The 23,698-nt window shown below is 37.9% G+C and overlaps 1 protein-coding gene across 1 annotated transcript; it reads right to left on the bottom strand.

Annotated features, from left to right (window-relative positions):
* Positions 1–1,014: 1,014 nt before the first annotated feature.
* Positions 1,015–22,873, bottom strand: cacna1fa (calcium channel, voltage-dependent, L type, alpha 1F subunit a). The gene is made up of 48 exons (XM_047799729.1): positions 22,204–22,873; positions 20,858–21,081; positions 20,327–20,431; positions 19,901–20,040; positions 19,647–19,789; positions 19,355–19,507; positions 18,671–18,867; positions 18,022–18,125; positions 17,725–17,867; positions 16,979–17,044; positions 16,815–16,881; positions 16,681–16,707; positions 16,216–16,376; positions 15,711–15,936; positions 15,314–15,521; positions 14,543–14,663; positions 14,286–14,355; positions 14,099–14,159; positions 13,925–13,982; positions 13,539–13,635; positions 13,189–13,318; positions 12,913–12,972; positions 12,644–12,750; positions 12,381–12,468; positions 12,077–12,184; positions 11,940–11,992; positions 11,708–11,854; positions 10,159–10,360; positions 9,883–10,041; positions 9,609–9,719; positions 9,204–9,287; positions 8,950–8,970; positions 8,549–8,683; positions 8,390–8,455; positions 8,200–8,291; positions 7,936–8,095; positions 7,726–7,853; positions 7,520–7,616; positions 7,000–7,102; positions 6,717–6,818; positions 6,417–6,541; positions 6,032–6,148; positions 5,381–5,661; positions 4,145–4,303; positions 3,050–3,513; positions 2,851–2,963; positions 2,071–2,388; positions 1,015–1,893 (listed from the first exon to the last, which is right to left on the bottom strand). The coding sequence occupies exons 1-48, from the start codon at positions 22,220–22,222 to the stop codon at positions 1,684–1,686; spliced, it is 6,330 nt and encodes a 2,109-aa protein (XP_047655685.1). The 5' UTR covers positions 22,223–22,873; the 3' UTR covers positions 1,015–1,683.
* Between the last annotated feature and the right edge of the window lie 825 nt (positions 22,874–23,698).

The raw sequence follows: 23,698 nt of genomic DNA, 5'->3' as shown, positions 1-23,698 counted from the left end.
ATAGTAAACATCGCGTGAAAATGTGATTTGAGGTGTAGCCTTAACTGGGCACATGGCCAACGATCAGTGTGTGCACGTGTGAGAAGATGCGGCACCACAAACTACAATAATTGTTGTTATACAGGTTATTTCAAGCGTTTTATGGTTTTAATAGGCTATTTTTAGTAGGATATGATTATGAATAATGGAAGTAACAACAACAAAATCTCCTTCATCATCTCATTATTTCCCTTCCATTCTAGTTTGTCCTGTAGTATCTAAGAATGTTATTCAGAGATCTAATTGTATTTTATCTGAAACAAATATCTTATTAGAAAGTTACTGTAAATTACAGAAGTTGTTTCGGGGGATTTCTAAATATTTTAAGATACGTTTATCGTAACTATAGAGTTTAGCGTTTCTTTTTCTAATGCTGAGATCAAAAATAAGATACTATATGGCAGAAATATTTGGTGATAGTGTGGTGATATGCTATTTCAATCAGAGCCTAAATCGGGACATAAGGATTTTTGGTTGCTTGTTATTTAGATCGACATCCAAAACAACGGGACAAATATGAATTGCTATTTTGAATTCACTAAAAAATATGATTTTATTAAAATCCAGAAAATTAGACGGTGAGTGGAAAACACTGAAACAATTTCTGTGTGGATTAGGATGTATGTTTGGGGTCATAATTGTTAAAAGAATGATGGCGACGACTGAACCTCTTAGCAGAGGCAACCAAGTTTGGAGTTAAAATATCCTGGAATGAATTTATGATGGCATCAATCTTCACTAGAGAGTGCTTAGAAGTGTATAATAACCACCATATACCCTATACTGGACATAAAAGAATGTTTAAGAATCAACAGAAAACATTTATTAGAGACAGGGTTAAACTTTTAAAGGTGCCTTTAGAGATACTGTAAAGCCAAACAAGAATAAATGGGTGTCAAATTATAATATATAATTAATAGAATAAAAGTCTCCCACACTGAGAAAATCAATATGCATTAAAATGGAAACCGTAAAAAAGAGTACAATAATTTATTACACAAAAACTCTCAAGTATCAGCATAATAATAAAGTTAATATCACAAGCTATAGCTCATTCTGTAACATAAAAGAATGTGACATTTTAATCTATTTCTGTTTAAACTTTCATTACAGTAAAAGGATATATCTGCTTTCCTGGTCATTTCTAATACAACAGAAACAAATCCTTGTAAGACAAATAAATAAAAATACAGATGGATCCTTGAGACTGGTAAGAGATGTAATAGCAGATCCTTTGGTAAGGTTATTGTCAGCAGATCAGGTATTGGTCAGTAAATGAGATGTTTGTAACACGTTAAACTGTATTATGTCATATTGTCAAGTAAATTGTTATTTATCTAATGCTTGGATCTTGTTTGTCAAGTATTCTTTCTAATGTTCCTGTAATCATTGTTTTATTATCTCAGTTCAGCTCCATTCCGGATACAGATGTCTGATACGGCTTCAGTCGGCAAACCAGTTTACAATCATGTAATCATCAATATTTTGGAAAATCAGAAGTCAGTACTCTATCCTGAATCTGCAAGAATGGCACAGAGAAAGTATGCCACCTTGTCGTTTACCCATTTATACACCAAACTGCTTTTTTTTAATCTTTCTAATAAGATACTATTATCCTATTTCATTCTCTCAAGGTAAAAAACCTCAGTATGAAATCACACAGTTCATTTCGTCAGACAGATCCTCCTCGAAACGACCAAATGGCTGCCCAGGTGCACCTCGACTAAGCAAGTCAGTTGCAGCAGTCTCCATCTCATCCAGGCTCATGTTGCATGCATCAGCAATCTCTCGCTTAGTAAAGTCTACAAATTTGGGGTCTTTCGCATAGAGGCCCAAACCTTCAGATATGAGAATCTAAACAAATAATGTCAATGTTAGAAGTCAAGATTAAAAACATAAAACGGTATTATATTTATAGTTAGGTGAAAAGTGTAGTACAGTAAATCAAAAGCTAACTGAAGTGAGGTAACAATGTGGTGAAGTACAACATAAGCTTCCAGTTACATTGAGAGAGAATGCAGCTGTACTGACCGACTCTACAAGGCTGTCAGCACTTCCTTTCTCCATATAGCCTGGGCCTTGATGGGATGGCACCCTCAGAGTAGCATATGCCTGCTGTCGCTGGGACAGAGAGACACCCTGGGTTGTGTGCCAACCAGGACGGGCTGCAGCTGGCAGGCTGGTGCTGCCATTAGTGTCACTCCAAATGTTCTGAGTTTCACCTGCCTCATCCACCATGATGACGGGGGCATAGAGCAGACGACCCGTCTGTGCCCGAGTGTTCGCCCACGAGGATGACGAGGCTACGGAGGACATGCTGCTGCGCCGAGAGTCATAATTGTTTTGTGTCTGTAAAGGGTTATTTGAAATAGCTTTTAGTTTACTATTCAATGTTGAACAAGGAGCACAACGTAACACACTTATGTAGTGAAATCAAAAACGTGTGTAGTGCACATAAAATAAAGAATCAAGGAGAGATGAGACATTCTGAGCAAGGATATGTAGGAGAAATAAGCAAATGGTACAACCAATGACAGGACAAAACGCTATATTGTTTTGATTGATGTTAATTCAGTGTGCAGTTACATCTTGCTGTGCAAAGGCAGGTCTTTCATTCCTAAGGGCGAAGGGCGATACATTTCTGCAACAAGTCATCAATAAAGTTAGCACTTTAAAGTGATGCATCAATGAGCAATGACTTAGCAGAAATGTTTGTCCTTGATTTGCCTGCTCTGGATTTTTGTGTCCTTAGAGACAGAAGCTAAATTGTATGAAATGGATTCAATGAAAAGAAAGAAACTGAAATATTACCTGCTCTCGTGCTCTGCAGGGAGGTGAGTTCTGGTGATAAGTACCAGGGATTGGGATGTCATCGATGCTGTCTTGCCTCCTCAAACACTGGATAGTGAAATTTGGCTTGCGTCCTAACACAGTGAAAAGAAGAATTTTAGTGAAGAACAACTATGTATGACCATTTATTTGCAATTTGTGTTTATAAGAGCTTCTTCACCTAAAGGAGTAGGAGGAAGGAAGCGTCTTCGAGTTGCGTGTCCTTTACCGCTTTGTCTTTTGCCACTATAGCCATTGCTACTGTATCCACTAGCACTGTAACCGTTGCTGGAGTAACCGTTGCTGTTGTAACCATTGCTATGGTAACCATTTCCATTGTAGCCATTTACTGGGTATGTGCTTCTATTGTAGCCATTTACTGGGTCTGTGCTTCCATTGTAGCCATTTGATGGTGAAACATTTCCATTGTAGCCATTTGAATGGTAAGCGTTCCCATTATAGCTACTAGTAGAGTAAGAATTCTCAATATTGCCATTTGAAGCAACTTTATAACCATCACTGTCAACATTCCCTGGCTGTAATGATGCTACGGTTACATTATTGTCACTGGAGATTGGAGGAGGTAACGTCTCTGTTGAGGTAGGAGCATCCAGATGCTGCTGTCTGTTTAGGGCAAAAGTGTGTCTACAGAGATTTCCACAGCAATGTTAACAAGAGAAATGCATAGAACAAATATCCTATCTTTTAAACTACAACTTCAACACACTTAGAAGATAATCTCCATAGGTATCTAATTGCAAATACTTGACTAACAGAGAGAAAAACACTCTTACTTCCTCTAAAATTGGCTAAATTTTGTTCAGAAGCACCCTGGTTTAGGTAAGGGCACTCACTTCTCCTACTACTTCAGCACAGCTAAGGACATAGCAACACTTTTGTAATATAAGCCATAAAGTGGTGTTCTTAAGGTCACAGCCTACATAGTCACACATATGTGCAAAAATTACATAAAGAGGTTATTAATTTATTCTTACAAACTATTTCAAGCAAAAAGCCCCAATCCTGAGAGACGGATGAAAGATATCTATTTCAGTCAAATTTTTCCGCCTCTCCTGTGAGTGGTTTCTTTTCATTACATGCTGGTAAAAAGCTTTAAACAGAACTCTGAACAGTACCTTACTTAATCTTTCCAATGGAGGCTCATAATGGCTGAATACATAAGCCTCTTATAACCCCACAGTATATTTATGCCATCCTTTTTCTTTATCGCTATACCCCTCTCATTCATCAGTCTCTGACTGACAGCTCTCCCCACCTGCTATGAGACACTGTGCTCTGAGTGTCTTCCTTGCCAATTTGACTCTGTTCTGTAGCACTTGGTGCTCCTCCTGCTTCTGTCCCTGCAACTTCACCATCACCTCCTGCACTCTGCATCCTTTCTTCTGGAGGAGGTGGTAACTGAGTCACGGGTAGCCTAAAATGTAGATGTTAAATGGACACTTAAGAAATAATAATGAACTAAAATAGTAGTTAGGATGTTAAAATGGATGAGTATCCCCTTCAGCTGCATTTTAATCATGGTTACAAAGCTATGGAGGTAATTCAGAAGTTATAAAATGTGGAATGTTTAAAGTCTGAAATTAATGGGATCTAATTACCTTCAAAAATAAGAAGAAGGTTTTACTAAGAAATTCATAAACAAGACATGATTTGAGATGTTTAGTTAGCCGGTAGCTAGATATAGGGCATAATCTACAAAGCAGTGAACTCAAAATGTATACCCCTAAGGCCTCATAAGCACTATGCCTTTGGCAGAATGGGACTGCTTTGTGAAATTCTGTGTGCTCTGCAATTCTTCCTAACCCAACATTATTATTATACAGTATTACCGATGTACACTGAATCATTTCCATTGTATTGTGGCAAAATCTGGAGTAATCACATCTACAGTAGCAGTGTGCTGATTTCCTTACTGAGAGCCAAAAGCAAAGCAAAACAGTAATACATGTACACCATATTGCATACATAGTAGAAATGCTTATGATTTTCTGTATCTTATGTCAGTTTGTGTCTATTTCACATGTTATTTATAAATAGTGGCTATCTGGCATCCTGTTTGAATACAGTGTTTTTTTATTAATTTAACAAAGAACATAAGTTTTGTACATTAAATAAGGTGAGCAGCAGGTTTTGCTTTAAAATATAGCAAAGCTATCATGTGATGGTGCCTCTGAGAGACAGAAAGTATTTGATTATTCACATGCTGTACACTACCAGTTGTTGTAAATGAAATACAAATAAAATATGGATTGATTTTGTATGCTTGCTATACATCATTATAACCTCTCAGGCAAAATCACAGCTTTAAAGAAATCATCACCCAAAATTTGATGTCACTAATAATTATTAGTGACATTACATTTTTGGGTCATTTTCTTTACTTGCGAGCAAATGAAGCTTAGTAGTATGACCCAGGAGTGTCTAATTTTGAACGCTAATCTCTAATCTGAATGCAACTGCATTCCATATTTTTAGTCTATACTGTGCTTGCCTTGAGCTGGAATTTAGAGCCCTCAGTGAGCTGAGTTTGGAGTGACTGGTGGCCCACCTTCTGGGCAGAGGAGTCAGCCTGTGAGGCTGCTTAAGCACCACCTCATTATCAGAGAATGCTGAAGTTGGTCGAGAATCCTCCAGTGCCTCCTCTAGTCTCAGCATGTCATCAGGAGGGGGCTCGATGTTCACGCTAACCTCCTCAAACTGCAGGGGCAATGGAGTGCCCGCAGGGCTGAACATGGCTGGAGTCAGATGAGCATCACTGAAGGCACTGTCACTCTGTAGCAGTAGAAGGAGTCAGACTCTTCTTACGGTGATATTAAAGGGATATGAATGATGCAGTATATGGAGCAGACATTGTGAAACACTTTGTGTGTTTGAATGAAATTATTTAATAAACATTACAAATCATCATTTTATATGAAAGTATAAATAATAAATGGATTGGATATAATTCGAGGCTCTGTCACATTCCCATCTGTTGCCTACACTCCCAACTGTGCACATGCACCTGCTATCAGGATCTTGGGACATGTAGATAAACCTTGGGCTTTCTAAAAGTATATATTACTTTTGCTGTTAAATTAAAAAAGATGCATCAGTTGCTAAGAACATAAGACATGCTATATCATTTTTAATTGCAACTTACCCTGAAGAACTCCTCCTCATCTATCATGTCACCTTCGAACAACTCCTCCTGGCCTTCCTCCATTTCCATAGCCAGCCTCATCTCTGGTGCCAAATCCTGCAGGGTCCTCAGCCCAGCCTGAGAGAGCAGCAGAGTGTAGTAAGAGCCTGACATTTACTGCTACATGCATACAAATCCATCAGCTTAAGCAACCAGTGATAGAGTGATAAATAAGAAACTGTATGTGCTAGTGAAATTCAGTCTCAAGCTGTAAGGACTGACATTCGATGCTAGCCATAATATCCACCACTAGGATCCCAGGGAATTAGAGCACACCAAATTAGTCAACTCACCTTCAAACAACAAACAACACACAAGACCCAGTAGACATAAGCTAACTGTGCACCTGAAGGGAAGCTGACTTATCCTTGCCCTTCTTCTTTTTCTCTTTTTCCTTCCTTTTTCGGTACTTCTTGAAGTAATCCTGAATGAGGAAACTTGCATAGAACTTTCCTGCAGTCACCTCCTCTCCTAGAGAAAATTACATAATGCAGACTAATATTAGGTTATGTGAAGATACGCAACACCACATGTTAAACACATGTAATGTATTTTTTATAGCATTCTATAAAGCACTATGATCAGACTGTAAGAGGCTGAAATGTGGTGAAGATGTCTCCATCTAGTATGCAATGTAGTTCAGTACCTGCAGGAGGTGGTATAACCTCATCAAGGAGCTTAGGCTTGGTACGCTTCCAGATCTTTTTAATAATGGCTCTCAATTCTTCATTCTCCTTGTCAATTGGCCCTGGGGATTGGCAATGTTTAAAACAATTCTAGAATTCAATCACTCAGACAAAAATATTAATAGCAAAATGATTTATTTGTAGCTGTGCTTTGGTTTTATGGACACTGAAACAGGTTGTGTCTTAATGGAGGTTTTGCAGGAGTATAGATTAATTACTATTATTTGTGCTGTGCATGCAGACCTTCAGTTTTAATCTTGAGTGAAGACCTGACAAGAGCAAACAGGGTCGCGTTGAAGGACACAGTACCATCAGGATGAAGTGGCACATTCATAGTGACCAGCCTCTACAGGAATTAAGTGATGGAGAGAGATCGAGAGAGAGAGAGAGAGAGAGAGAGAGAGAGAGAGAGAGAGAGAGAGAGAGAGAGAGAGAGAGAGAGAGAGAGAGAGAGAGGGAGAGAGAGAGAGAGAGAGAGAGAGAGAGAGAGAGAGAGAGAGAGAGAGAGAGAGAGAGAATTGGAGTAATTGGATTGCTGAGTTAAGTGGAGCACCATGTGTTAAATACTGCTGACTGTCAGAGTGTGTCAGCTGCTTGCTTGGTCTCTGAGACAACCACATTGTTAGCATACATCCAGGTTTCTTCAGCAATGCTTATTAAAATAAATTCATGACACTTGACTGTCTTTGAACTTATTAATATCAGTATAATTTGTAATATACTATGCAGTATTTCTATACTGTGTTTATGTAGTATCGCTTACCCTACAGGCCACCCGATGAGGACAGAGTTTGCCGAAACCAAGAGGAGGCTGAATTCGGCGCAACATAGTCACAACCTCTAAGTGCTTTATTCTTCCCCTGTGGCAACAATGTTTTAAGTATAATGCGCTGTTTTAGTCCATAACGTTTTTATATTTTAGATTTTTTTCTAGATTTTTACTTGAACTATAAAAAAGGTTTCTCTTACGTTGCTTCAGGATCATAATCTGACCACACTCTCTTAAATTCATCCAGATGGTGAGTGCCCAGCACAGTCCAGTCCCTGGTCAGATACTCAAAGTTGTCCATGATGACAGCAATGAACAAGTTTATGATCTGAAATGGTAAAAAAACAAGGATAAGTTATCATTGCTCTTTTGCTCCATGTCTGTATCTCCATATTCTCTTTTTTTCTTACCAGGAAAGCACAAAGAGCAAAGAAGCTGATGAAATACAGGTAGGACAGATTGCTGCCACAGCTGTACTCCTCCCCTGGTTCATAATCCGACTCAGGGTCACACCGTCGGCCTGGCAATGCTGCCAGCATTATCTCCTGCCATTGCTCTCCTGTTGCACATCTAAAGTAAAAAACAACAGCCAGTTTGTTAGTCACTACAGAAAAAGGTGTTTACAGTCCCAGAGTTAAGCAGCAGATTTATAAAATACTGCAAAGCGCTCATACCTGAAAAGCAGAAGCACTGCCATGAAAAAGGTCTGGAAGTTGTTGTTACGATTGAGCTCTGTGTCGTCATCTATAGCAATCTTCCCAAATGACTGTTAACAAGGCAGAGGAGAAGAAAAATTCAAGTAGAAAACACATCAGGTGGACTATAAGCAGAAAGGAAAAGACTAAATATTAAACATAAGTCTACCTGCATTCCAATTACACCGTAAATGAAAAAGATCATAGCGATAAGTAGACCGACGTATGGCAAAGCCTGAGGAAAAGCGAGTAAACGTTATAAATGACATCAGTAGACCATTTTTAAGTCATATCAATACCTAGTAATGTGTGAAAATTCAGGACAGACCTGTAAGGATTTAACAAAAGTCCAGAGAAGCGTACGGATGCCCTCCCCTTTGCTCAGTAGCTTGACCAATCGCATTACGCGGAAGAGCCGAAAGAAAGTGATGGACACCTTGGAATTCTCCCCATCCCCCTTCCCCTGTAAAAGATACACATTTTATATTTCACAAATATGTCACTTGTACGTTATATATTTGTTGCTATCTATGTACCTATGTCATCTCATAACATATTGCAACCTCCTTTGATTATGTTATGTGCTAAAACAATAAGAAATTATGTCTTTAACACTACTTTCCTTATTATTAATATAATAACACAAGTATAACACAAGTATATTTAAGTATAATTAACACGATTTTACACAGTTTTACATTTTACATAGAAACTAGTCACTTAACATACCTCTCCGTGGCCTCCACCACCCTGAAAGTACACAAGAAGATTCCAGAAATATAACAAAAAAAAAAAATAATAAAAATTTAAAACAGAACACAAAAGAATAAACATTGTGAGCACAAATTTTTGTGTGTAGTGAAAAGGTAAAAGTAGACCTGGGATTCAGGGAATGATTTTTATATTAATATCAAATGCTGTGATATATATGTATATATATGATTTATAAGTAATCTTATCAATGACAAAAATTAAATACTTACACTAAACTCTGCGATCATGATGTCAACCAAACTTCCCACCACTATCAGGGCATCAAAAGAATTCCAAGCATCTATAAAATAGTGCTATGGAGAGAAAGAGTGAGAAAGAGTTTATAAACATTCAAAAACATTACTGGTAGCTCAAGTGGTTAAGGCTCTGGGTTGTTAATATTGAAGATTAGGGTTCAAGTTTCTGTGCTGACAAGCTGCCACGGCTGGGCCCCTGAGCAAGGCCCTTAACCTTATCTGCAGTATCATAGCTGTCCCTGTGCTCTGACCACAACTTCCAAAGTTTGGATATGTGAAGAAAGGGTTTCACTGTGCTGTAATGTATATGTGGCAATAATAAAGCCGTTTTCTTAAACTGGTAATTCAAAATCATTGCAAGTGTTTGATGTATCTTACGTATGGCCGTAGAGCGAGCAGTTTGATGATCATCTCAATGGTAAAAAGTGTGGTGAAGATCATGTTCAAGATGTCCATGACAAAGTTGAAGAGCTTCGACTGCTCATAGTGCTGATGGTAGGAAAAAGGTAAAGGGTTTGTATGGGAAGGAAACAGAGCAAAAATGTGTCCTGGTGTGTATGTTGGGACATGTATTGACACATCAATACAGTATAAACCTGAGAAAAATGATGATACTGCTAAATAATACTGAGGACAAGACTGTGATGCACACCTGTACAGCTAGCGTGAGTGTATTGAGCAGAATGAGAACAAACATGATATATTCAAACTGAGAAGAGTTGATGATCCTCCAGAACTTTAACTGCGATGGGTTTTTAGGAATGTAGATCTTTATAGGTTGCGCTTTCAGAGCATAATATACACACTGCCTCTGAAGAGAGAAAAAGCAGAGTAATACAGAGAAATGTGGTAAAATTAGACCTTTTATAGTTTTTATTATATATCCTAAATAATAGTTTTAGACAAGATTATTTTTGTTCATACTGACTTGATTTTTGTTCAGCTCGCAGTTTTTAAACTCGACCTCCCCTTGCTCGCGGAACGTGATGATGACGAAGCCCACAAAGATGTTCATCATGAAGAAGGCAATGATGATGATGTAGATGACAAAAAAGATTGATATCTCCACACGACAGTTGTAGATGGGGCCTCTGTTCTCAGCATTAGCATCGATGGCTTTATATAAAACCCTGGAGTTAATTACATTGATGTTATAATATTAAGAAAAACACATATAGGTCATATAAGCACATATCTGGTGTCCACAAACTTTTGGCTGTATAGTGTATAAGCAAATAATGCATATGTGCTTTATACTTTTGTGTACCCTTTTCCAGCTGCTTAAAGCCCTGGTTTTGTCAAAGGCCTGTATATGTGATTAAATTACAATAATCTATAATGATATTCCTTCACAATGCACTGAGTATTCATTTAAGTAACTAAAACATATACATGATATTGTCAACATATTTACTTATACAAACCACAGTATTTCTAAGATATGTGAAACTGCTCATCACTATGTTGTGTTTATTCTCGTGTGAACGGCATTATTAAAGGCAGGGTCTCCGATTTTTGAGAAATGCTTCAGAAAACTGAATCGGGCCGAATAATAAACAAAAAAAAACAAACAAACGTGTAGCAAATGAGCAGAAAGAGGCGTGTCTTGTTAATATGGGTGGAGAGAGTTTTCAGTGCGCATGTGTGACATTAGCAGAAAGCGGTTTTAACATTGACATGGATGATAAAAACAACAAAAGAAAGCGAAGAAAGGCTTACGATGAGGCAAGAAGTTTGACGTGTTAATATAGGATCAGCTTTCCAGCGCTGGAGAGAACTGAAGGAGCAGGAAGTTGGCCGTACATTCACAGATTGGGGTTTCCCAAGTCAATAACTCCTGAGCTAAACGCTGTTACTACACAAATAACACCACTTTTTTGTCATAATAATGTAGAGAGGCAGCTACAACCGCGTTTTGTGTAGTAACAGCGTTTAGCTCAGGAGTTATTGACTTGGGAAACTCTTTACTTAAGACGCCGAGGTGCTTTTTTCCTTCTCGATAGGTGAGTAACGTTGGTTTTGCTTTGTTACACAGAACTAATATATGCCTTTGTCCTTTACATGATTATGCTTGTGTGTCATTTTTGCTTGTTTGTTTATCTGCAATCGTATTGTTCTTCCCTTCAGCTATGATAAAGACACATTTCTTTCTATTAGTTGCCTGGGTTACGTATGTATGTGTGGGCGGAGCTATCAATACAGGGGCTCCCATTTGGGTTAGGGGCGTGTTTCTTTTTGGTGATTTCATACAATATATCAACATTGGCTTTCAAAAATCAGAGACCCTGCCTTTAATTTGTATATTCCAAAAATAAATACATCACCAATATATTGCACAATATATTTTAATAAAAAAATACTTTAAATAATTTACCATCCTTAATGTTATTGCCGTACTTTTCTTTTTTATTATTGCCAGAACTGATGCTTCAAATGGTCAGAAGGTTGAACATATAATAAATGGTATATAAACTCACTGTGGCCAGCCCTCAAACGTAGAGACAGTGAAAAGCGTCAACATGCCCATCAGCACGTTATCAAAGTTAAAATCACTGTTCACCCAATACCTCTCTTTCACCATTGGGTGATTCATATCTCCATCCTTATACACCACAAAGGTGCCTCTGGATAAAAGACAGACATTTTCATCACACTACTGAAGTGCACTATCATACTAAAATTTGTGAGCTAAGAAGAACATGTGCATACTTGCATTCCTCTGGTGTGTGTTTGGCCTCATCTGTACATCTATAAAATCGTCCCTAGAAGAGGAAAGAACAACCATATGAGACCCAAAAGTGCATTAAAGGTTTAGTGAAAGAGTGCTTGGGCATAAGTAATGTTACCTTAAAGAGCTGCACTCCAATGCACGCAAACATGAACTGCAGGAGTGTAGTTACAATGAGGATGTTGCCAATGGTGCGGATGGCCACAAACACACACTGGATCACACTCTGGAGACACAAATGTGGACTCAGAAATCACCCTAGAAAATCACCACTTGTAGTTCAGCTTAATAAGCAAAAACATAGCGACACATGTCTTCATGATTAATAGAATTGAAGTCTTTGGATGCTGATCCCTGTAGATAAGAATAAGAATGTTGAAGAATACACAGGACTAAGTGGTCAGTCATCTGAGAGTATATACCTTAAGTCCCTTTGCTCGGTTGATGGCTCTGAGAGGTCTGAGCACTCGCAGTACTCTCAAAATCTTTACCACAGAGATGGCACTTGAACTGAAGAAATAAAATACAAAGAGTAAAAGATACAAAAGGTCTAAATGGACAGTCGATTTAGTAAAATGGATAACGAACGGATTAATAGATGAATTAATTTATAATATGATTGATTGGTTAAAGAATCTATAAGCTAATCGGTGGTATAGGTGGAGGATCAAGGTGTCACACTTACTGCAGAAAGAAAGATGTGAGAGACACACTGACAACCAGCAGATCCAAGAGATTGAAAGCATTTCTGCAGAAGGAGCCTTGATGTAGGAAAGCACCATACACTGTCATCTATGCGCAAAACAAAAATCACACTTAACACACTGATAAAGATGTACTGACATTTTTCACACTATGTAACTAATCTATCATTGACATAGCATGACTAATATTTAAAGCCTTAAAATTCATTCTCAGACAAAATGATGGACAGTGATTAGTGAACATATTTACCTTTAATATTATCTCAATGGTGAAGACCGTGGTGAAAACATAATCAGCATAGCCAAGCATCTATGGGTTAAAGGAAGTATTGTAAACTGTTTTTATTAGTGTTTTCCTGGAAGACCACAGTGTCTTAAATACGCACACCTAAGCCCAAACAGAAAAATTGGACTATACCGATATAAAATAAGTTATAAACAATGCTTAAATTGAAAAACAAATTATCAGTTTAAGATTTCCATCATCTGAAATAGCAACAAATGCTGTACAAACAGGCTAACTTACAATGTTCCGAACTGAATGAGTTTTTATTGGGTCCTCAGCAGCCAGTGAGAAACTACTAAGGATGATGAAGAGTAGGATGAAGTTGGTAAAGTAAGGATTGTAAATGAGGTTGTGACAAGCGACTCTGAGGCTGGACAGACAGAGGATTGGGAAAAGAATGTTAGTGATATAAATGACGTTTTGACCAAACAATTAATGTTGAGAAGGAATACAATGTAGGCATGAATAATGAAATGTTATTTGGGCCTTGAGACCATGAAAGGACTCCATAGAGGCTCACTGGCACACATGATACTTATTATTATATCAAATACCGCATATTTATTTCACATTAAACTTAGATTACGCACCAGTTTTTCTTGCCTAGAATAAAGAAAGAGCTCCCATCAGGAATTGGGACAATTTTTTCTTTGGGATGAAAACTTTCCACTTTCATTGGGACAGCACCTTAAGAACACAAAGTAAATCTTAAATTGTTTTAAATCCCTTATCATGTTTAGCCATACTACAATATTCCATATTTAAATGCTAACAATAAACAAACAAACAATTAAACAATTAAACAATTAAATAAATAAATAAATAAATAAATAAAAAGCGCATAATTAACTTACCATATATACGCTATATAAAATGTGTTAGATTCAATTTTTTCCATTATTATTCTTTATATGGAAAGCTGTATTATTTGTATTATTTTCATAATCATAATCATTATTAAAGATAATATATTTACCTTCAAGACCCTCAATTGCTCTCAGCTCTTCACTCTCCTCCCAGTCGTCCGTGTCATTCTGGGGGGAAAAAAATACAAAGTTACAAACATAATGAGTGAGTATGAGAAGCTGAAAAGACAAAGACAAGTAAAAGAAAAAGAGAGAAAGATTTAACAAAAAATTAGAAGCCTTACTCCGGTTTCATCATCTTCCCTGTCTTCATCATCTTCCCACTCTTCCTCATCTGGTTTTTCTCTTTAAAACACATCAACTTGTTAAAGCGAAATGCTAAATAAATAATGCAGACCAGAAATCACTTCTTCAAGCGGCATGAAGAGAGATTTATATACTGATTTATTCTAAATTTGTGAGAGCGCTTACTCTTTTTTCTTTTTGCCATTTCCAGCTAAGTTATCTACAGCAATAGCCAAGAAGACGTTCAGCAGGATGTCTGAGCACAAGTGGATGTTAAGGGTAGAATATAAAAAATAGCAAGGAATAATCAGTTATCTCTAAAAAAGTCCAAAGAAAATGAATAAAACAAAAGCCCTAAGAATCAATTTTTAATAACAGGAACTAAATAAGAGTGTAAAATAATGTGATATAGATCTGAATAGTGAAGACAGGTGAAAGGATACAGTTACCGCAGACAAAAAGAATGACGAAGTAAATACAAACGATCATGTTGGGGAAAATGGGTCCTCCGTATGCCATGATGCCATCATACATAACTGAGTTCCAGTCCTCTCCAGTAAGAATCTACAGTGAGAGAGTTCCTGTTGTTTTTTTTTTTGTTTGTTTTTTTTCATTCAAAAACTGCATTTTCATCACTTCACAAAATCCTAAATTCATGTATTGCATTCATGGTTATTGAACTAAATCAGCATTATTGTCAGGGATAATTACTGTTTTAAAACCCACACAAAGGTATAGAGTAAGATTAGCATAAGTGATCTTCTGTCCGTTCCGCACTGCTTCTGACTTAGTCGAGTTTGCTGTAGTTACAATACAACCCACTGACATAGCACAATAAATAGCATATATTGTATTAGTATGAGTATTATATTGAACAGTTACTGTATTACAGGGCAGGATTTGCACTTGCAGTTGTAGTTTCCATGAAAAAAAAACATGCCCAGAATAATACAGCATCAACAATGGCTAGGAATCACAAACACAGCGAAACTCTCAGTTTGGTTATAGCAAAATGATAACAATAGATTAAGAAACACTAGATTGTGTGTTAGAAATTAGTTTTTAAGAATGTCTTCATTCAAGCTTGCAAGTGAAATGAAATGGAGATGCGTAGCAGAACCTATGGCATTACTGTATAAAGAAATGTTGGATACATCTGTTCTGCTTGCTGTAACTGGGTATAAAGACAACAATCTAACAACAGAGATGGTTACCTGGAAACAAGTAAGCAAAGCAGAAGGAAAGGTGTCGAATGTGCTTCTCTTCATCTGGGTTTCATCAAAGTTGAACTTTCCACCAAACAGCTGCATGCCCAGAAGGGCAAAGATGATGAGGAAGAGGAAAAGCAGCAGGAGCAGGGAACAAATGGCTTTCATCGAGTTTAGCAGAGAGGTGACCAGATCTGAGAGAGCAGCCCAGTGACTGAGAGAATAAGAGAAATGTAATGAACAATAAACTACTCGACACACTAACTACACTTGTCAGGCAAAGCAATATACACACAGTACCTTGTATTCAGTTAACAATATGAGTATATTGGGTTGAAATACTATGCATTTAAACCCTTCACATGTTCTGAGCAGAAACAATATTTATTCGCAGCTAACTCACCGGGTAACTTTGAAAATGCGGAGCAGACGGACACAGCGCAGCACAGATATACCGATACGTGGGATTACATCCAGCTCCACAAGTACAGTCTCGAGTATCCCACCACATACCACAAAGCAGTCAAACCGATTAAAGAGAGCTATAAAGTAGACCTGAAAACCAAAGCTGTACATCTTCATTAGCATCTCCAGGGTGAACAGGGCCAGCAGGATCTTGTTGGCTCGTTCTGAGATAGAAAGCAAAAACAACCCGTTTGAGAATAACAACCTCAAATAATCTAGCCTAATAAAAGTAATCGATTTTGTCATCAATTTAAATCCATGGGGTATGTGCGGTAATGTATACTAATATATAAAGCAGAGCTTAACAGTCCACAAGATGCTAAATGTTTTATCTCATGTTAATAGAAGATGTGTATGTGTAAATGTAGTGTAAATGTAGTGTATGTGTAAATGTAAATGTATGTGAAGATGTAAATTGTATATCTTATATATCTCTATATCACCTTGTATATCAGTGAGCCACTGAGGCTGTCCATAATGCTCTGAGGCACTCGCGGTTGTGTTGAGGAAGACCAGCAGCAACACCAACCAGTAAAAGTTAGTGGACTTCACGGCTACACGGCAGTTCTTCCTTAGAACTAAATTTAAATGGTAGAGCTGCTCACTGCACAGAAACCAGAGTAGATAATATGGTCAGTAAAAATAAAAAAGGGATCAAGAATAACTTAAAATATTTTAACATGTATTGTAAAATATGTTAACATGTATTATTAATTTTGACTGCAAAAAGAGAGGTAATAACCAAATAAAAGTAAAACAACACATTTTTATGATACAGTACACTATTGTCTACAGTCTTTAGTTATCATATTTACACCTTATGAAGATTTTTTTAAGTTTTTAAAGTCTTTAAAATAAGAAGTGAAAGACTAACTGAAATACTGAATTTTTTTTTTCGTTTGACTTACCAGAAGCTTATTGTCAGCAGTTTGGCCCTGGGATTTAAAAATAAGAAATGATTTGATCAGATCTACTGTAGTTAATCAGTAACAGGAACATTTAATCAATGTGAATGATATGAAATATAATTCTAAAACAGTACTGTATAGAGGCACAGCAGCCATTATCATCATCTAGGAAAGCCTCGAACTCTGAGTCCGAATCTGATTCTGTAAAAAAGATTGTAACCAATGTACCCATTTAAAACAATATTACAATTTATAAACATGAAAGCTTCATTTTCAAAATGAAAAGCTTTCATAATACCTCCATCTTCACTGTGTTTATACCAGCCATATTTCTTCATCATCTTTTTCTTTGCCACCACCGCACCTTACAAAAGAAAACAGAAGAAAAGAAAGAAGAAGAAGAAGAAGAAGAAGAAGAAGAAGAAAGAAATGTGACATACTAAGTATGGTGACCCCTACTCTGAATTTGTTCTCTGCGTTTTACCCATCCAAAGTGCACACACAGCAGTGAACACACACCTGGAGCAGTGGGCAGCCATTTATGCTGCGGCACCCGGGCACCTCAGTCGTGGCCGGCAAAAGACTCGAACCCACAACCATAGAGTTAGGAGTCAAACTCTCTAACCATTAGGCCATGACTTCCCAAAGCTAGGCATATGTGTGCGTGTGTGTGTGCATACATTATATGAACATAATAACAACTACTGTGTCAGAATCTGTATCAGTATCTGTTTGGTGTTTCAAATATGTGTGTGTGTGTGTGTGTGTGTGTGTGTGTGTGTGTGTGTGTGTGTGTGTGTGTGTGTGTGTGTGTGTGTGTGTGTGTGTGTGTGTTAAACCTGCAATGGGACAGTGTGCAGTAAAATGTGAGGTAGAATAAGATCTGCCTCAAATATTGTAAAAGGAATTTATTTGGTTGCGTTTTCTAAATTTATGCTTATTTGATCCCAACAAGAACCCGAACAGACAGTGATGAACAAATAAATTAAACATTTTAATGTTTGTGTGTATGAACGCTTTAGGTGGATGCTTTTTGTGCCTCACGTTTATTGCCATCTTCATCCATATCCTCAGCCTCGATGAGCCAGTCCATGTAGCCCACCATGTCTTCTTCCATCTGCTGTTTCTCCTGAGCCTTTTGAAGTTCACCACGACAAACAGCCTTCTCTCTTTCCTTAGAGAACTCACTGAGCGCACATGCACACAAACACACAAACATGTCCAAAGAATTTACTCTACATATACGGAAAAAAAATCTTAATTCATTTAAATACCGTTCGAGTCGAACCAATTTACTGCACCAAACATAACACAAGAGCTCTTAATGTTGAATGCTCTTACCCGCTCAAAACACCCAGAACAAGATTTAGAACAAAGAAGGAGCCAAAAATGACTAGAGACACAAAATAAATCCAGGGCAGCTCAAAACCAATCGCATCATTCATCTGAAGGAGGAAAAAAAGAGAATGTAAAAAAAGTGGGTTAAAATTTACATTAAAAAAAATTCTGGATCAATTTTTTTGTATTTTCTCTCATTCTTACTATTATATTTATAGTATAACGTATAAGATAAAAAAAAAGCAGCTGCTAATCTATTGCATACATTCTGCATATGAATCTATTGTATTTGAATATTAGTATTTTTAGTTACATTGGATATCTGCCAATACAGTAAATACAATAAGTTCTGGATATTTCTACCGTTTTATTCACAAACAATTTAACACAATCTCAATTTGAAATAAAGGTGCCCAGTTCCAACAGTACAACAGAATAATAGAGTCTAACAAAATCCAGGGATTTTGCTCCTGAGACACTTCAATCAAATAATTAAATAAAAACCAAATAAAACAATTTGTCTCAGAGGAGGAAAATCTGACATTTTCAGTATAACCTCTAATCCCTCTCATAGTGTGAAACTTACACAAACATAGCATATAGAGACAGGTTATATAGGTTACAGGTGCTAAATAAAATGGATGGTAAATACCCAGTACAAAACATCAGTCCATCCCTCCATAGTAATGCACTGGAAAACAGTAAGCATAGCAAAGAAGATGTTGTCGAAGTTTGTGATGCCACCATTAGGGCCTTCCCAGCCTCCAATGCACTCAGTATTGTTACCCACACAGAAACGGCCATTACCGGCAAATGCACAGGGTGTCGGGTCGTCCTCCACATAAAGGTCTGCAGGATCACAGCAGAACATGTCATAGAGATAACGTCTCCAAACTCAATTAGGGCCATTTAAAGACATGACTATGTAGGTACTTCTATATTCTATAGTATATTACTATGCATACAAATGTCCAGATAGGGAGACACCAATCTAATCACAGGTGTCTACTCTTTTATCTGTTCTGTCCTATGAACCTGAACATCATGTTGACTTGTAAACACAACTTCTATAAGCACAGATTGTCTCTCATAACTTTCATAATGAATATTGCAGAGCTGTCAGTATTGGAACAGTATCACATATAGATCAGTTCTCAGAGAACCAATTTCAGTATAGTATCAAAAGATTTTAGATGTGTGTTATTTTAATGATAATATATTTAAATACTTCAATTTTATTTAAGCTATTTAGGTAAATAAATAAGAAAAAGACGATATGAAGTCATGTATCATTTGAATGTGTGTGTGTGTGTGTGTGTGTGTGTGTGTTTACTACCTGTCCCAACATAGAAGCATGTCTTGTGCATTCTGCCAATGAAAAGCTCCAGGCCAATAATGGCATAAATGATTATGACAAACATGACCAGCAGTCCAATATGAAACAGAGGCACCATGGCCTTCATGATGGAGTTCAGCACAATCTGTAGACCTACACACGTACAATTATTATAAACCCTTATAATTACAAAATACAGATTCGCACACAAACATACAAATATGTACATGAACAATGCAATCACTACTAGATAGACATATACACACACACACACTCACATACACACACTTACTGGGCACGCCAGAGACTAAGCGTAGAGGTCGGAGTACTCTGAAAGCTCTGAGAGCTTTGACGTCCAGGCCTCCTGGTTTCCCGGATGCATGATGGGCATCTCCGGTTTTTGGTTCCCCCATCTCTGCTACAACGCTAAAGAGCCTGCACATGCACACACAGAAATCACACATTTGCCATTCATCCGTATTTACCTTCTCTGTGCCAAATATAAATGGCCACATGTGTACACAGAAAACCAATATTAACACAAACCCGACAATGACAATGATGAAATCCAATAAGTTCCAGCCACTGCGGATGTAGGCACTGGGGTGCATAACCAGACCATAGGCCAGGATCTTTGTGAAGGTTTCAATGGTGAAAATAACCAGAAAGATGTATTCCACTTTTTCCTGATATAAATAATAGAAAGAAAGAGAGAGTAGATAAGTGGAAATGGAAAGATCTCTTTAGTTTAGCACATTTGATCACGTGAATTTGTATAGGGTAAACTGCATTAACTGATAAGCCACCAGTTTTCACCCTTGAGACTTTACAGGTAATGACTAGGTCAACAGGTCAAGAAGCTAATGAGCTCAGCGTTTGTGCTGTATGGTAAAGTAGGTGAAGGGAGAGGGTGCGTGTCATATAAAATTCAAGACAAGCACAATAAAATCATCAATAAACGTTGTTGTTTACCAGATTGTGATTGGTAGCGTTGGAATCATCTTCAGGGAATGGTCGTGACACACCAAGGGCTACACAGTTAGCAATGATGGCTAGCAAGATGAATATATCAAAGGGCTTAAGGAACAGAGGTTAAAGGCCACATAATTACAGATACTGGTGTTTGGACAGCATACATATCCACTTCAATCCTACTATTATTTATTTAAAATATTTTCCCTATTTCAAGAAATAACTACCAATGCTATCAGGTTTCTTTCACATAAATGAGCTAACAGATACCCATGATTGGGTAGTGTCACAACTTTGATCTCTTGACACCTGGCTACAGATAGCTGTGGGATTTTGGAGAATTCACTTCTTCTGATGATCTGTTGTGCCACTTAAAAGCCAAGAGGCTTTTTACCATTATTAATCAGTTGAGGTAAGGTTATGGCATTTAGCTTAAGAGCTCTAGGAGGACAGGGTATCACAAAATAATTACCAGAATAATATAGGTTTGTTGAAATACACATGAACACACACGCGCACACACACAGACACACACATAGCTGCCGAAGGATATTTCCACTCTACAAGGGCTAGGGCAGCCATGCGAATAGGGTTGCTCAGTGTAAGACAGCACAAAGCTCTTGGTGCTCGGAGTTTGGACTTGTTGGCTTGCATCTGCTTCTTGGCTCCTCCGGTCCTCCTGCGTGCCCCAGCAGAACTTGTTGAGTTGAGGGTGTCCGACCTCTGGACTTCTGCACCGCCCCCCGTAGCTCCATCTGTGGAAAAATCATATAAATCATATAAATTTAAATGGTAAACTTAATTAATTCATTTAAACATCAGAAAATTGTGATTGTGAACATGAATATTAGGCATGAAGCTCAAATTTTCAAATTAACTTGGAAGATGTTTATAAAAATCATATTAGAGAATTCTGTATAACAGAATTACATGAAATATCTTAAGGTATTTTGATCCAAAAGTGTTGTAATTTGACTGTTTTTTTGTTCACATATACTTGCCCTTGTTCTTAAGACAATCCCCACAATGTAGAGGGTTTTGGGGTCTATTTACTGTTTATAACCCATCTGAGGAATTGAGATAATTATTTGCATGTATGAGTATTAAAAATGATGTAAGTTACCAGTTACCAAATCTCTAAACACATATGAGTAATTTATATTTATATACAGCGCTCTTCACCACAACTGTAATCAAACATTGTTGGACAAACAGTGTTTATTGCTCCAGTATGGTTCCACAGGCTTGGAAGGGCTCCCTGAAGCTGTTGTGGTGGAACGTGATCCAATACCTTACTAAAACATATAATGTTAGTCCTATTTTTGCCTCAGGAATGTGGACCTCAAAAAATAAATAATTACTCACTCACCTTCTACCGCTTATCCGAACTAGCTCGGGTCACGGGGATCCTGTGGCTATCTCAGGCATCATCGGGCACCAAGGCAGGATACACCCTGGATGGAGTGCCAACCCATTGCAGGGCACACACACACTCCGGACAATTTTCCAGAGATGCCCATCAACCTACCATGCATGTCTTTGGACCGGGGGAGGAAACTGGAGTACCCGGAGGAAACCCCCGAGACACGGGGAGAACAAGCAAACTCCGCACACACAAGGCGGAGGCCGGAATCGAACCCCGACCCTGGAGGTGTGAGCCGAACGTGCTAACCACTAAGCCACCGTGCCCCCATTAAAATAAATAATTAAATAAATAAAAATACAATGGCATTATATCTTAACCAGGACCCTTCTCTTGTTGATTTTTCACACACACTTGACTTTTCTCTCTCTCTCTCTCTCTCTCTCTCTCACACACACACACACACACACACACACACACACACACACACACACACACACACACACACACTCACCTTTAGGCACCAGGTCCATTTCCTCACTTCAGTCACGAGAAATATTTCCACAATCACCTGTTAACTGAGCAGCCTGGAAATCTTTTATCCTCTTCTTTTCCACGACTCATTAAAAACAATTAGTTCATTCTACTTCATATGACAATAAAATAAAATGAACTATAAACTACTATAAAATAGCTCTTCAGTCATTTACCTGAGCTAACTATAAATCAGCTAACCGACTATCTCTTCAGTCATGTACCTGAGGTAACATTACCGTTAGTTCCCTGTACAGGTCACACGAAGCACCGGCGCGATAAAAGATTAAGTCATATAAAAACATGCCGACGGAGTAATACATTAATTATATAATAATAATTTTGTGTACATAGTTCTCCCCAGCTCCCTGAGTGTAGGAATTCACCGCTATGAGCTCTGGGATTATCCCCGGGTTGAGCCGGTTAGCAGTAAACCGTTTTACAGGCTGCGCGTGAGGCACAGAGGGAAACTTCTAGACGTCAGCTCTGTTCACCTCAAACTATAGTCGATTTTATGTTTGTTTCTTTTTCAACGTTATGATTGCTTGTGACGTGGCTTTTTATAAGGACTTTATGCACTAGCAAAGACATCCTACTGGATATTATAAAATATTAACAATAATGGTATAAAGTTTGGGACACCTGACTGTTACACCAGTATATTATGGTTTTTTCTCAAATCTGTTGTTATCATGTTGGAAGCAGACGATTGTGACAGTCACTCATTTCGGACTTTCCTGCCACACATTGTATTTGTCACGCAGAAAAACGTACCATTTATCATATATTTAATACGCCACTGTGCCCAAAATGTACCTGTCCACATCGCTCTCTCTATGGAACAGGGCAGGAATCAAGCGCGTCTCCCCTGGAGTTCTTAGTTGAGCCCGACACCTATGAGCCAATCAAAAAAAGAGGCTACATAATAGCCAATCAGAAAATAGCACTATTGTATCTGGGTAAGATTTAACGCAACAGCCAATGAAAGAAAAGCATATCCTGGAATTGTTCAGCACCATCCTCTTCACCCACAGAGAAAACCACTGGAGCTGCGAGCATCACTTTGAACACAGAGTAAGTCATGATCAGCGTTGTACTAGTTACAGTCACTAGTTACTTTATTCAGAAAGTAACTCAATTACTTTGTTGATTACTTACACCAAAAAGTAACGCATTACTGTTAAAAGTAACTTTTTAGTTACTTTTTTAAAGAAATAATGAGCATATTTCCACTTTGAGAAACTCGTTTTGCTCTCACCTTGACTCACCATTACTGCCACACATACTTGAATAAACGGAAACACGCCCTGAGATGGTGCCAGGGGGCCCCGGTTAACTGACAACACCTGCTCAGAACATGAAGTCTAGGCCAGTGGTTCTCAAACGGGGGGCCCTGAGATGGTGCCAGGGGCCCCGGTTTACTGACAACACCTGCTCAGAACATGAAGTCTAGGCCAGTGGTTCTCAAACTGGGG

Source organism: Tachysurus fulvidraco, chromosome 14, assembly GCF_022655615.1.
Source record: "Tachysurus fulvidraco isolate hzauxx_2018 chromosome 14, HZAU_PFXX_2.0, whole genome shotgun sequence".
Taxonomy (NCBI): domain Eukaryota; kingdom Metazoa; phylum Chordata; class Actinopteri; order Siluriformes; family Bagridae; genus Tachysurus; species Tachysurus fulvidraco.
This window is presented reverse-complemented; position numbering and strand designations above follow the sequence as displayed.